This window comes from Andrographis paniculata, unplaced genomic scaffold (genome assembly GCF_009805555.1).
Source record: "Andrographis paniculata isolate CXL003 unplaced genomic scaffold, ASM980555v1 Contig78END, whole genome shotgun sequence".
In the NCBI taxonomy this organism is placed as follows: Eukaryota; Viridiplantae; Streptophyta; class Magnoliopsida; order Lamiales; family Acanthaceae; genus Andrographis; species Andrographis paniculata.
In genome coordinates, this window is record NW_026137615.1 from 3,217,177 (window position 1) to 3,233,865 (window position 16,689).

The 16,689-nt window shown below is 31.7% G+C and overlaps 1 protein-coding gene across 1 annotated transcript; it reads right to left on the minus strand.

Annotated features, from left to right (window-relative positions):
• Positions 1-5,614: 5,614 nt before the first annotated feature.
• LOC127239828 (L-arabinokinase-like) lies at positions 5,615-16,405 on the minus strand. Its single transcript, XM_051258169.1, has 29 exons — positions 16,126-16,405; positions 15,191-15,298; positions 14,779-14,847; positions 14,545-14,628; positions 14,310-14,386; positions 13,851-13,917; positions 13,688-13,745; positions 12,822-12,889; positions 12,675-12,737; positions 12,194-12,247; positions 12,005-12,107; positions 11,826-11,935; positions 11,626-11,745; positions 10,352-10,405; positions 9,740-9,906; positions 9,459-9,621; positions 9,261-9,344; positions 9,045-9,170; positions 8,664-8,794; positions 8,505-8,586; positions 8,332-8,419; positions 8,200-8,243; positions 8,022-8,117; positions 7,871-7,947; positions 7,614-7,805; positions 7,365-7,530; positions 7,230-7,301; positions 6,888-7,091; positions 5,615-5,983 (listed from the first exon to the last, which is right to left on the minus strand). Exons 1-29 carry the CDS (start codon positions 16,210-16,212, stop codon positions 5,867-5,869), a joined length of 2,931 nt encoding a protein of 976 aa, XP_051114126.1. The 5' UTR covers positions 16,213-16,405; the 3' UTR covers positions 5,615-5,866.
• Positions 16,406-16,689: the final 284 nt, after the last annotated feature.

Genomic DNA, 16,689 nt, shown 5'->3' on the forward strand with positions numbered 1-16,689 from the left:
TAATTATAAATTAAGATTAAGATAACTAATTAGTTTAATTAAAATTTAAAAAAAAATTAAAAGTTTAAAATGAGATTAAAGTGTATAATTATTTTCCAAAAGAGGAAAGTGACATGGTATGTGAGACGGACTGAAACGGCAACGTAGACATAGTATATGGGACGGACTGAAACGGCAACGTAGACATAGTATGTGGGACGGACAAAAACGGCAATATGGACATAGTATGTGGGACTGAGGGAATAATAATTTAGCAGAAGATTCAACATTGACCATAAAAGCCCCGAATTAAAAACTATTACATGAGTTGGTCAAGACATATTGAATGCCACTAATATGAGAATTAATGACTTTCAAGGTTATAATCGAAACATTTTAGGGTTTCTTTTGAGATTTTGATGTAAATTTTAATTTAAATAATAATTTAATATAATATATTATATTATATAGAAAAAATAATACTTTCTCCATCCCAAAAGTATAATCTTATTTTATTTGGCACGAAATTTAAGGAATATTGATATTATATTGGTAGTTGGTAAAAAGTAAAAATAAATGACTTTTTTGTCTTTGTGTAAAAAGTAGTGTAATAATAATAAAAATATATAAATAATTTTATAGTGATATGCTTATTTATAAAAATTAAAATATTGTTTTGGGAAGAGAATATATATATATATTTTTTTTTTCAAGAACTGTACAAGCAGAATAATAAATTTTTTTATATTGAAACTACAACAAACAAATGGTACTTGTAACCAAAATAATTTGGCAATCAATGACTTTCTACGGCTAAAAGTGTGGCATTTAGTGTATGACTTTGCTTTTTCTTTGTTTATTTTATTTTATTGTATTTTTAATTATTTTTCATCAATTCCATCATTTTATTTATCAGAAAACTCAACAATTTGTCTTCCCAATCTACAAGTCATCTAAATCAATAATTTTGAGTGACAACAATAACAATATTATAATCTTAATATCTGTGTTTTAAATTTTAAATTACATAATTTGTGGATATAATATTTATTATATTTTATAAGAATTAATATGAAAAAAAAATAATAATAATACTCTATCCGTCATTGAAATATATGTTCATTTTCCTTTTTAGGTTGTTATCGAAAACTATTATCGTTTTCTTTTAAGTAAAAAATTGTTACATTTTTTTATTATAAAAAAAAGAAGTAACAATTATTATTCAGTTTTATTAATTCCCGTAGCCGATCAAATGAGCACATATTTGCGTAACGACGGAGTAATAATTAAAAAATAACTTAGCAAATTGCTTTACAGTTTTATAGGGCCCTTTCATTTACATATATATTTTTTAATCTATTGGATTCAATATTGAGGGATTTATTTTTTAATTTTTTTACAATCTACGTTTATCCCACAACTGTTAATTAGATTGAATCTAGGAATATCGTCACTAAAATCTGGTATTGATATATATTTTTATGTGATATAATACATATAAAAACACTTTTAATATAATATTTTAATAAAATTAAATACTCCCTCCGTCAAATTGAAAAGTTACCATTTTTTATTTTCGTTCGTCCCAAAATAAGGTTATTATTTTATAATTTAGTAATTGTACTACCTACTTAACATAATAAATATCATTTCAACTTATAATATATTACACAAATGTCATTACTTTTATATTATACTATACTAATAGGGATATTTTTGTCTTTTTTTACTACAATCCAATATAATACTAATATTAAAAAATCTACGTAAAAAAAAACAAAAGTCACCCTTCCAACGGGACAAAAGGAGTATTATAATTTATTATTCTGAATAGTGGAAAATTTAAGTCAAATCCTATATTCAAATTTCAATACGTTTTGTTTGTTACATATAGTTTACATGTAATTTACTTTGTCAGATTTAATTTATAGATTATTAAGTTTGACCATGAGTTTACTAAAAATATTTTTGAATAGTAATCACTGTGAATTTTTACATAATAAATAAAATAGTTAAACTAACTCATGTTATAAGATACCGAATTTAAACTCCCTGATATCTTTTTGTCTTTTTTGTCACATAAAATTTGTCTAATACGGCCCCCCCTCCTCCGTCCTAATACAATTCATCATTTTTGTCCGTCCCAAAACAATAGTATTATTTACATAAATAACTATATCACCATAAAAGTATCTCTACTTTTTCATTATTATTACACAATTGTCACTAATTTTTACATTAATATACTCACAAGGCAAAAAAGTTATTTATCATTACTTTCTACCGGCTGCCAATATAATATCAATATTTTTTAAATCTCGTATCCAACACAATAAAACTATACTTTTGGGACGGAAGGGACTACGAAGTATCTTGCTAAAAACAATGGGGAGAAAAAAATAAAAATAAAAAAAACTCAAATCAAACCAATCAACTATCGTTGGGATTTTATTGATTGAAATTTTGAATTGGATCTCACAATGTAGAAAATGCTTTAATGAGTTGGACATGTCGATAGGAAGATAACTCCAAATTTGAGAAAGAAATTGAATTATTGAAGAGGCCATTTTTTCTAACATTGGAAAAGCCATTGTCATAACCTAATCTACATGAAATAAAGCAACGTTTATATCTATATATATATATATATACACACGAAGCATCATTTTCCAATTATTTGGGGGTTTGAATTTTGAGTTGGGATTTGAATAGTAAAAATTTTGAATTTGACTAGTTGTATGATGTGATATAAATAGGTGTTGATGTGATGTTTTGAATATAAAATTGATTTTTAGTATAATATAAAAAAAAATAATTTGATATTTTTAGGAAAAAAAAATGGAATGAATAGTAAAAATCTAATTCAATCCTCCAAACAAACACACCCTAAAGTTTATCCACACATTTTGAGGTGTGGACTTTTACCACTTAGATTTTTAATTTGCAACAATATTCAGTACATGTGTTTCATCCTTTATTCTCGTGTAAAATCTATTTATTTTTATGGATGTTGATATTTGAGTATTTTCTCCATCTCATAAAAATATAGTTTTAATTGGATTGGACACGAAATTTAAGAAATATTGATATTTTATTGGTAGTAGGTAAAAAGTATGGGTAAAGACTTTTTTGCCCTTGTGAGTGTATTAATGTAAAAAGTAGTAATAATTATGTAATAATAATAAAAAAGTAAGGGTAGTTTTATACTGATATGATTATTATAAAAATAAGACTATTATTTCGAGACTAATAAAAATACTAAATAAAGACTATTATATTATGATGAAAAATATACTATTCATCTAAATTTTATATTTGAGATGGAAAAAATATTTGCAATATGTATGCTTTTATACGTGGTGACGGAGCAAATCAATTGTGTTGATTTGTTGGCTATAACCAACCACCCAATAATAATAATAATAATAATAATAATACAAAAAATAAAAATAAAAAAAATGAAAGCGTAGACTGATTATTAATCGAAGGCCCAAGGGCAAGGCAAGTGTGAATATTAGACATCCATTAGTGGGTCCCATCTCTGTTGCCATGTCTCCACCGAAGTGGGCCCACTTTGTCTCCCTAGACGTCGACTAAAAGTGCACCTGGTGACTCATCAAATCAACGCCCGCCACGTGGCACCATTCCTCACATGTGTTGTGCCGTGCCTGATTGCGATTGGACTCATTCGGCCGGGTCGGCCCATACTATTTCGGGTCGGGCTTCCATATTATTTATTAATAATATTTTTTTAAATAAATATTTATATTAAATATATATTACTTTCGTCCGATTCTATCTGTGGGTCTCATTTACTTTTTGTATATTAATCTTTACATATTAATTATTATATCAAAACGTAATACGAATTTAAAAAAATTGTAAAAGTACTTCCATTAGTTTTTTTATAATACTAATGTAAGGATATTCAATATACAAATATAAAAATATTTTTAATATTAAATATAATAACATAAAAAATAAATGTAAATTTTAGATGCAAAGTAAGAATTTGTTCTTTGTGTGTTTTTTATTTTTCTGTTTAATTATAATTTTTTTTCTTCAAAATTTCGCATCAAATATTTACTGTCGTTGCACCGGATATCCAACAAACAAATTTATATAAAAAATAAAATGAAAAAACCATAAAAGAATACACCTACGCTTAAGCAAAATTAAATTATAATAATTCTATTTATTATTTACTCAATTAATTTGAGACAAGTGTTTGTATTTGATTAATTTTTCATAAGATTCAAATGTTTGGTAACCCATTACTATTTGTGGTAGGGCGCTAGTTTTAGGACATGTAAGTTACATAAGTGATCGTTTTCTTGGGACATGGTTATAATAATACTCTCACTATTTTTCATTTTGGTCCGTACCATAAGTATTTTTTTATTTTCAATTTAAAATATATTACACAAATATTATTATAAAGTCTACTTTATCCTAATATAATACTAATATTTTTCAAACTCCGTCCAAAAAACAAATAGACGTATAGATATGAGACAAAAGGAATATTAAAATTTTAAATTAAAATTAATATAATATAAATAAGATGGTAATTACAATGCTAATTTAGAAAAATCGATAAAAATAAGTACAGATAAACCGGACCTTTCCTTTGTACTGATTTTTTTACAAAACATCGTTCGAAATTTTTCAAAATATTTTTATTTTTATGTCTCTTGTCAATTTAAATATAAATAAAAAAATTTAATTTATTGAATAGAAATAAAAATAAATAAAATTAGAATGGGTCAACGATGTTAAAATTTTAATTAAATTAATTATATTTGTTATAATACGTTTTAAAATGAAAAAAAAAAATGTAAACGGTTATGAGCCGGAGATTATTAAAATAAATTTTAAAAAATAAAAATAAAACTATTTATTGTCAATACAATACAATAAACGATGGATTGTGATTGATTTTTAATTTTATGCAAAATTTGATTCATCACTAAATCGCATCATGTGGACTGTCCCTAAATATCCAATTGTCCTATTTGTTTGTAGCTCTGAATTGAATTTGAGATCAAAATAATCCTTTTTTAAGATTATTATAATAGTTATTTAATTTAATATATATAAATATAACGTAATATTTTGCATGCAAAATTTATTATAAAAAAATTAAGTAATGTTCTAAAAAGAACAAAATTAATAAACATTACAATTTAAATTTGAATCTTCAGAACAAACACAATCTTTACTTATTGCAATACTTTGCCGCTTGCCATTTTAGGTTTTACTGTATATAAATATATACTTCATTTATTTATATTATATTTCTTCGTTCACATAGAAAATAAATATTTATTTTTATTTAAAATTTAATAAATGTTATATTTTAACTATAACTTGTGAAGTTTTTGATATTTAAAAACTATTTTACCCTTATGATGGACAAAGTTAATACGGAAATACTGATGTAAATACATAAACATAAAAGTATTTATAATGTGTAGCGGAGTATATATATATAAAAAAAAAATTAAATATGTTTGGACAAATAAAATGGCGAAATAATACTCACCAAGTGGACGGAAAAATATAAATATTATTATTCTCTATAAAATAACATTCATACGATATATTTTAGTAAAATATATAACTTTTAAAACATTCAAAATATATATTACACCATAATTCAATTTACAATGAAACAATCTTTTATTACTCTAAACATTGAGATTAAAACAATTCTTAACTAAATATAGATTATTTTACCGAATTTTTGAATAAATTCAACATGATCGAATTAGAGCTACAAATTCTAAAGAATATAAGAACATATAAAAACACAATCTCGAAAATAATTTCCAACACTTGCAACGAACGTACCTTCATGCTCGACATTGTCCGTCCGAATGGGTAATTATGTTGTCCGTGGCCTTAGTCGGATTTTTAAAAAGCCAAACTTACCGGCACCCGGTGAAGATCCCTCAAAGACATAAGGCAAGAACCCCGTCGTAGCTTCGTACATCTCTTGTATCTGGCCACGCAAAAATATAAAGAATGTTTTTAGATATATGTCTTTGGGTTTTAAGTAAATGTATGAAGAACATGTTTATTGAAATATTATTCACATAGCACAGTTTTTAAAGAAAATAGCTTTTTTTTTTTTTTTTTTTGACAAAATATTAGGTAAAAATTCTATTTAAAAGAATTTCAAATCAATATCCAACAGCAACCAAAGAAACCAGTTACTTCACTTTGAATTAAAAATAAAAATTGTTTGGTGATATTTTCACCATTCTATTTTCACTAGCTACTATGATTTCTTTTTTTCCTCATCTCTACAAAAAAAACATAAAAAAAAAAAAATAAATCACTTGAATAAATTAAATTAGAAATAAATTTTATTTAAAATATCACATTAAATACTTATTTGTTTCATATAAAAAAAATTATATTAATTTAAAATTTTACTATGTGTTTTTTTAACGTTCAAACTCAAAATTTTTACTTCCTCCGTCTTAAATAAGATGGACGTGTTACTGTAAATACGAAAATTTAGGTGAAGTATAATTAGTAAGTAATTTAAAATATATTAGTAAAAATAATTATAGATTAAGATTAATATAATTAAATAGTTAATTAAGATTAAAAAAATTAAATTTTAAAAATTTAAAATATAATTAAAGTGTATAATCAATTTTTCAAAAAAAGAAAATGACAAATTATGTGAATGGAATGGAGATAAATTACGTGGGACGGAGGAAGTACTATTTATTTTAATATTTTTTCTTAAAAAACATCTTATTATACATTATTTTAATGCATTATTACTATTATTATTATTATTATTATTATTATTATTATGTTAAAACAGTGCTGGCACGATTTCACGGCACAAACTCTCTTGTCGACTAATAATATAAATATCCGCAAAATACCTTGAAAATTTGTTCGCCGCTTCTTAGAGCATTTCTCCCAATGACGCAAACCGTCCCACCGGATCCTCCACCGGTAATCTTGGCGCCAAATAAAGTCCCGCCATGGGACTTGGACGATTTCGCGTGCTGCATTTCTTGCACCATTGCGACTAGCTTGTCCGTCCCTCCCGACCCAAGTCCGCAAGCGCTGTAGCTGTAGTGACACTGAATTCGTGGTACATATATAACCACATGAACTTTTAATATAAATGTATAAAAGTTCTAGGCAATAGTTTAGCAGCATCGTAGAGAAATCGATGAACGCACAACCGAACCCGGTCGAATAATTTCTAGCGTAATTACCTGATACATGAGTTCGCCGAGAGCTGAAAGCTGATCGTCCGACGGAGCAGCAGATAGTAATGCTTTGAAGGCCTACATTTCCCGTTCGATTAAGCACAACGGTAATTTGATCGAACCATACTTCAAATTACTTACCTTGACGCGAAAATTTTCGTAGATTGGATGCCTTGTGGGCGCTTGTATCGCGTAGTTGCTCGTTTTGGCGATCGCAGTTACCGTGTCATCGTGATGGCTGTACTTCTCCAAGAAATCACTTCCGAGTATAGACTCGGGAAGGTTATGCCCATACAATTCCTCGTAGCTGGAAGACAAGAGTGTCGCCGGGTTAATATTTTTAAGAAGAAAAAAGATTCGTCATAAAGAATGGACAAATTAGAGATGAACCGATGCGGCGGGAGGTTGCAGAGGTAGTTCAATGCAGCTTCAGTTTGAAGTAAATCGGAACGATGTTCGTTTGTTCCTTCAACTTTCCGCAAATTACGTTTCGACTCCAGCTCTTCCGACGCCATTGACTTGATCATCTTTCGACCCATAAACGTCCCGATTCTCACAGATCCATAGTCCGCGCCGCCAACGCTGCAAAACACACCAGGTTGCGATAATCGAACACGTATAATTGTCGAGACACTGTAAACACAAACCTGTGGCGTATCCCCGAGTCGATCCCCCAAAATCGAATGTGAGACGGTATTTCGACATGTCCTAGAACTTCGGCAGGCTGCCGGAAACACGGATAGAATAATTCAGCTGCACATTCAGGCAGACGATGTTCGTTTCTAATATGATTCTCACCTGACATAGCATCGCGAGAAGTTTATTCGCTTCGCCGCACGCCGAAGCCATCTGGTCCATCACCCCACACGGAGCGCCAACAATATGGTTCTCGACCTGTTACATTTGTAAAATGCATGTACGATAAAATTTCAAAGTTATCGAACGAGAAGGGGAGGCGATCTAAATGCAGGCGTGCCTTTTGGCATAGCAATGCAAGATCTCTCGGCGAAATATCCAATCCTGCAAAAAGAAAAAATTTTACTCGTCAAGAAATCGAAGAATTATTTCCATCGCCGTCTTCATCGTGTAAAGATGCATTATAAGGTACCGTGAGCTGCAGCGACGGCAGACATCGTTGCGACTTCAATTGCAGCAGAAGACGACACACCTTTGCCCTCAGGAACATCCGAAAACACCTACATTACACGAAAACGCCGTATGCCTGATAAGATCAAGCAAATCTTCATCTTCATCTTCATCGTCTGGACAAGGACTTCTTACCAGTATGCTAATGCTGTCTGAGAACCGTACGCCCAATTCGGTCATCAACACCAAAATCGTTCCAGCAACATATGCAGCCCACCTAGGATGGAAACACGGGGTGGTAAGAAACTAGTTTTAGAAAGAAGTTGTCGAGCACTAGAAAGTAGTAAGAATTACTTTTGAGATGGATCTTGAGAGAAGTATTGTTGTGCTTTTTCGTATGAGATCGGATGACTGTCTTCCATTAACTCCGAAAAGTCCATATCGAGCGTAGGTGCTCGGTTGCTAAGTTCGGATCCTAATGATACCTGAAAAATCGACGTCTCAAGTTTCTGCAAACAGTAACTCTAAAATATACATTTCGTAGAATCGAAGTAAATTGACGAGTGAGATTACTATTGAAATAGGTGTCGTGATACGAAAATATTTTGGCGAATGTAAAACCTATATCTCATTATAGGCTCGATCTAATGTCCTAATTCTTCAACCTATTTCATAGTTTTATTCAAAATCATAAGATAAAAACCTAATTTCACCTATAAAAACACAAATACTTACAATTTGGAGTACAGCGGCAGAGTCTTGTCCTTTATCATGCTGCCTGGCTTGAGCATGTTTCCACAACTTATGCTTGTCGGGAGAGCTCCGTTGAACGGCTACATGGCATGCTTCTCTAATCGGCATCTGCAGAAACGAGTTCGAAAAAGAAAGAAAATTACTTACAAGCTAGTTAATTTTTCGACGAGAGACGTATATCATAGAAAATCAATAAACCTGTAGGACCAAACTTCCCGAATAATCGGCAATTCCTCCCATCACATCTAACCTTCCGGGAGCTCTAGCGACAAAAATTTCTTCCTTCAACATAACAAAAAGACGAAAAAATTGAAAGCTCTAATATTGCAGTTCAATGTCTTTACATACAAAATAGTCTTACAGCTACATAAAAAGTCGAAAGGGAATTGAAAGTACCTCCCAGTTAAATATTGCAGCAGCAGCAAGACTGTCCCGCAACTGATTCTTATTACAATTATCACCATTGCTTAAGGCGTGCAGTTCCGTCAAGTATCTTAAGAAGCCAATTGTATCCGAAAGTCCATGATGCTCGCCATGCAGAATTTCAAAAGCTTCGATTCTATAAAACATTGAGTTGAAACGAATAAGCATATCCCAATATTGTCAAGAGACTCAATTTTTTATAAAAAGCAATACTGTACTGTAACTGATCAGTTTAAACTGCAAGGAAAACTTACTCTTTAGCGGTGGAAGGATCGCGAATAATGTTTTCGTGTTCCAACGTTTGGGAGATAAATTGAGTCTGTGCAACATACCACTCAGGAATGTCGATAACCTTTCCGGAAATGCTCTGAAGTTGATAACCAAGAACTATGGCATCCCTCAATCTTCGTGATCCACTAATCTAGATTGAACAAACAAGTGCAAGGAGGCAGATAAACTGATTAACACCATAAGTAATAAAACCAACACAATAATAACATTCTACGACATGTTTACAGTTCATACTCTGTTTCAGAATTCTCCTTACTAACCAAACAAATCATATCCTTTAGTCCAACAATTCATTTCATCATTGGCTAATGCTTCGACCACATTGTGCTTGAAAATTTAAAACTCAAACGAACTTTTCCGTTCATCATCACCAAATCAATAGTTTTCGTTTCAAGCCAATTAAAAAACTTGTCATTTATGGCAACACTACCGGATCAGTACAATAAACCATCAGAATGTGATGCAGAATCCCCAATTACGATCAAGGATATAATATTTCATTGTCTTTCATCCTTGATAGCCTTATCAGAAAATAAATAAATAAAACTGACGAAGAAACCGAAATCAAATGTTACCTTAGAAGTAGGGCCTTTCCCCAAAGCCACATCTTGGAGTATTTTGGCAACCACCTACAAGGTTTAATCAGGAAAACAACTGATTGTTCAAATATTGATATGCAAATGCTTCTGATAAATTGAGAAAAAGACCATAAAAACACATTATTAAAATTAACGACGCTGGGAACAAGAAGTTATATACAAAATGAATTTCGTCATTGAAACTCAAACAACAAACCCAGATAATGCAACTGCTGAAAGCACATAAAACAACTAATCATTATAGAGTTAGTGATAACTCCATATTTGAGCATATTTACTACTTGATAAAATTGTGTATTACTTGAAATTTTATATGAAAATTATCACAATATCTAATTTATGGCATATGATTTGTTTAGCTTGATACGATCCAATGTTCCTTAATTAAGATTACTAATGTTTTGGTCCTACTCAAGTGATATTTTGACACACAAAATTGACTAAGTAAAGAAGACCAGCGAAGGCATCCTTAACTAAGGCAAGAGACAGACAAGCATTCCACTAAGCGCATCTCCTAGTGGTCAAGCCATTCAGTGCTGGCCAGCGATGATAATTTGGCTTGAACTGTGCCGATGCCCTTCAGCCAAGTCAGCGAGAAGGAATATTTGTGCCGATCATTCCAGACCAACGAAGCGGACGAGTTGAAAGTAATCGTAGTTTCAACAAACTTGCAACAAATTAACTGTCTAGCAGTAGCAATAGCTTCTCAACAACATCCAACCGCCTCCAACTGCTGTTTCAAACTGCTCAACCGCCGTCTCCAAAAATACTATAATAGAGCCAGATATTCATTGTAAAAGAACACTTACACTTGGGTGTTTTTACTTCTGTTGTTTCTCAGTTCATTTTTGTTTACTAGAGCTCCAATCCTTTAGGAGTTCTTTTAGTTTAGTTTAGTGGAAGTCGGGGGATCAATGGAGTTCTCTCCACCCCTGATGTTACTGCTTTGTTTATCGCTTTTATAATGTAAATTTACTGTTTCATTAGTTTATAATGAAATATCATATTGTTCTTCATTTCTATCTTCACTCACAACATCTTTTCATCAATTCAATATCTGATCATTTACAATATACCTAAATTCAAACCTATTTTTAATCCACATATAAAACCCTAAATTTCATTCTTATCAGTTAGCAATTAGATTGAATCATTTTGGGGTTGTGAAGGAAGTTGAATGAAAATTTCCAAGTGCACATGATTGCCATAGTGATAAACATTTCTAGAATCGAAGGCAAGAGATAAGATACCTCACCACCATTAACGTTGGCATCATAGCAAGGTTTCAGTGTAACAGCACGTTCGATATAAGGCGCCCATCGTCCACTAAGGAAGTCTCTCCTTATGATCTCCACCCCACATTGATAATTCTGTTCATCAGATATGAAACAGTTAAGTTGTTACCCTTTCTGAAAGCAAGTTGAAGATAAAGATGCCGGGCAGTCCATACCTCGAGCACTTTCCTCATGAATGGCTCCTCATTAAAATAGTCTCTTCGCACAAAGATCAAAGGCACTTTGTAAGCCAAAGCTTCACTAACAGCACCATATCCAACTTTACCTGTCAAGATCTAAGAATCAGTACGTCAAAAATATCAAACCTTACAAATACTCTAAAAGAGATAACTACCAAGCATGCAGTCCGATGCTGCAATTATATCAGGCGTGTAAACATCCTTCGGAAGTTTCACAAAATTATTGGGTAGTTCCTGGCCTTCTGTTGCCCCACAAACCTAAAATTATCAGAAGGTAATAAACATATGATCAATAAAGAAAGAGGCATATACCAACATGTGACGTAGCACTTTCGAATACTAACCAAGCAGACCCATCCATCGGGTAGATAATCCTTCTGTAGCTTCCATCCAGCTAGCTGCAACCAAAGGAAAAGAAATGGTAGGAAGTATCACTAAAAACGTACAGGAGAAACTGAAAATTGAACGTAAAAAGCTATGTAGGCTTTGCTGGGAAACTTCGAACTGCATACTACTGTCATTATGATGGCCAAAACAACTGTTGAATTGAAATATAATAAACAAAAGTAGAATACATCATTGAGAGAACAAAAGCAGCTAGAAGGACAGGATCTATAAACTGCAAAACAATAATCTATTGAAGAAAGAATGAACTTATTTTCATTCCTAAAATATTAAATGAAAATATCAACATGTACTAGATAACACATTGTCAAACAAGAACTTACTAAAGCATACAAATGTACTCCTTAAATTTAATTTCAATTTTTCTATCAGGACGTAATAAAATTTCATAGGGAATAGTTCAGAACACATAAACTCAACCTGCCCACCAAAATTATAGATGAGAACTTTCTGTTCTTCACCAATTCCGAGTTCCTTTCTAACCTGATCACAAAAGAAAAATCGTTAAATAAACAATAGGAAAAGCTGCTTGCACCATCGGGGCACATTTGGTTGCATGAGCCGCACCTCTGACCGAGGCTTATGTAATTTCCGAACAACCAGAGGTACATCAATGGCATCACCAAAGGCTGGCACTACAATGAAGCAGAATATCATATTGGTTGCATAAATACTAAGAAGAAGCACTGAGTCAAATAAGCATAAAAAAATATATACAAAATCATAGGTTTTTAATCAGTTAAATGAGATGTAGCTTATGATAGGACATAATGTAGGGTAAAATTGAAGATAATGAACTTTATTCAAGATTCAAAGAATTAACCTATGGAGGAAAACCAGTTCTCCCTCGTAACAAGCTGATATACATGGACTCAAGATACACTACATAAAAACCTCCAAAAATAAAATAAAACAAAAGCAAAAGCTCACTGTTGAGTCATTAACCTTGTGCCACGATCAAGCCTAACTCGGTCCTTCTTTCCTCGTCTAGCATAAAACTTAATATTGTCGGACCTCATATTAGCATATATGCCAATGGATTGAGGAGATACAGTAAAGGTTTTGGCCAAAAAAAAAGGGGACAGTTTCTAACTCTAATTTTTCTTTCATTTGCTTAATCGTGGAGAACTTTATGATTGTGTTGACATTATTAGTTAATCATGTTTATTCTTCACATAATAATTGTACTTAATATATTGAATTTGTTAGAGTTTTACCAGGTTAGAAGTGCTGGGTTTCTTATGTAATTTTTCACATTTTCCTTGCATAAAATGGCATACATTAATGGACTTCTATGCAGAAACACCAGCACAAATTTTGGAGTAATTTTCTTGTGTCATATAGTGGCTAATACAAAGAAGACAAAGTCATTTGAAAGAGAGTTAAAACATGGAAGAAATCAAGGGGAAAAGAAACATTAAGCACCAACATACTTGGACAGTATCCCGGGAGACGAATCAGCAAATCACAATGAGAATAATCTTCGGCAATCTGCAGAGATGTCATTCAATCAAAAGGAAGTAAGTTCTCTTGTGACAACAATTGCATTTCTGAAACAAGCAGACAAGGGTCCAAAGAAATTTAGATAGTATGCACCTGCCAGATAATCGAATGGCTGTGATCTCCAGCTTCCATTATGAAATCAGCATAGATAAAATCCCAACTATGAACAAAGACACTTTAATGAGAAAGAACGAACTATTTATTAACATTCTTTTGGAAATAGAAAGCCCAGGCAACTCAAGTATGCATCCCGGATGTTCATGTCAAGATTAAAATTTAAATTGCAGCACAGAGGGATCATGTAATACAAATATTATAAATTCGGATCTTTGCTGATTGCTCCCACTTCAACGTCATATCTACATGCACAGAACACCTCACCCACCTCTAAAATCAACATTTATTGTTAAATGATCTTGCCTCTAAACCACCAATTAACAAAAGAATGAAATAAAGCCCTATTGATACACAAAAGGGGAAACATTGGCTACATAAAAATAAATTAAAATCAACAAAATTTGTGTAGGAGTTTAAGCATGTATCTGTAATCACCTGAAGTTAGTCACGCACGCAGAATAGATCCCAGCATCTGAAGCTACTCGGCATGCAATAGGAACAGCATCACAGGCCTATTTACACATTTGACACATGAATACGAAAATAAGGCTTTTCCATAAGTAAACCATGATTTTGAATATCTTGAAGAAAGCAGGCCAAGGCTTTAGATTCCAAATTTTAGTATAAAAATATATGGAAACAAAAAACAGGTCCAAAAGTAATACATTACCACTAAATTAGCATTGATAGACTTCAGCCATTCAACCTCAGAGGCCAAAATGGATGCTCGAGGTATAACTGCTGTCTTGACATACTGGATTCGAGAAAGAAAGATATCATCAATGAAGAGGAGAGGAGATCGAAAATAAAATAAAATAAAATCTCTTCATGATGGAACAATAAAGTGGAGTAAATAAGATGTTGGTTTCATTTATTTTTTATTGCTCATTCCTCACTAGCATACCGTTTCCAATGATCCAAGGCGATCGACTGTCAAAGCATCTGATTGAACAACTCCACAATCCAATAGAACCTTCAAACAAATACATACACAACAAATGATAAACAAGAATGTAAAGTTATCTATATACCCCAAGCTCATGAGAAAATTTTCAATAAAATTACAGCATAAACATCTTTAAATTTTCAGCATGTGAATTGAAGTTTCCAACTCCATAAAATCTATTAAATCATGGGGAACTGTAAGCGAATAAATGAGTCGGCTCTTTGCGTGCAATCCATCACAAAAGTGGTGAAAAATGGTTTCTGATAAACAGTTTATTTTTTTATCCACAAGCAACTTATCTTTTACATAGACAATATCTCAATAAACTGAATAGCCATTACCATATGAAAGCATCAAAAACAATACTGACCTTCCGGATAAAGAGTTTTGGCGACTTTATTTCAGTGGTGAAGATGTACTCAGGAACACCAGTAACCACATGAACTTCATGCCCTGCCAGGATGAGATTTCGAACCACCTATACATGAGATATATGATATCACATGAATTAAATCACTCCAGAGATCACATTATTAGGATGCCATATAATAATTGGTTTGAGTTCATCATCAGCTAGCATTCGACATTGCCAACTCAATGCATACACAACGTAAACAAAAAGAAAAGGAAGCAAAAAATTCTACAAGAAATTGTTTAAAAAATGTCATGAATTTATGATTATACCAATTCAAAGCATAAAATAGCTAAATTTTTCTCATTATTCATTCTAAATTAAAATATAATTTCTACATCAAACACCAATTATTCATTAAAAACATTCCATAAAAAAACCTTCAAAAATCAAAACATTACCAACAACTAATTTCTATTTAAAACACGATCTTCAATTCAAATTTTACTATTACCGAAACATTCCAAAACATAACCAAACACACTTATCTATGTACATTGATTGTTATGAGATAAGTAAAACCAATGCTAGCATAGTAGCATTCCAAACAAAACTTGCTCACAGTTCATAGGATTTCTTCATGTACTTCAACAGAATCAAAACATGTTTCAAACAGATTTATTGACAAAATTAAAATCATTTAACTGACATCCTATCTAAGGGCCATTAAAATCAATTAATACGTTCAAAGAATCCATAAGAACACGATCAAGACAATAATGCAAAACTATCGCGCGATCAAATGTGATAGCAACAGAGTTGAGCCTGAAACCTAAAGCCATTATTCACTCGAATACTGAAATTTTCCCCAAATTTCAATAATGCATAATTCCTTCCCGATCGATAACTCAAATAGGAGAAAATGTGAGCAACCATTGAGCAAAAAGGAAAACCTCGAGAACACGCGTCGCATGGCCGAATCCATGTCCAGTCACATAATACGCGAAAACAAGAGGCTTCTCTGCATTCTGCCCCTCCATTATTCCTGACCACGGAACAAGCTGAGCCTCGCAGCGATTTAATTAATTTTTCGGTACTTCAGTGCCCAACGGATATGCATTTCCTGCCTGTTGAACAATTTTCAGGTCAGTTTGGGATCTGCGATGATGCGATTCCACGGCGAACGGAAATGTAGTATGACGTATTACTACACCGTACCGGCAGATCTGACGGTTTGAGTAATATGGCACACAACGGGATGATTAAATACATTAGAATTAATTGCGTAGTCATGTCGGATCGGGCCGGGCCGAGTAATGATTAGTCTGGGCCCGGTAGTGACCTCCCTTGACCACTTCTAATTCATTTCCGCGTTAAAAGAGGAGTATTAAAAAGAATAATTTTAAAATTAAATAATATAATGGAAAGATATTTATATATATTTTTTATTATTATTTAAATAATGGGATGAAATAAAGTGTAAAATATAAATTAAATATAATTAATTATTTTTTATT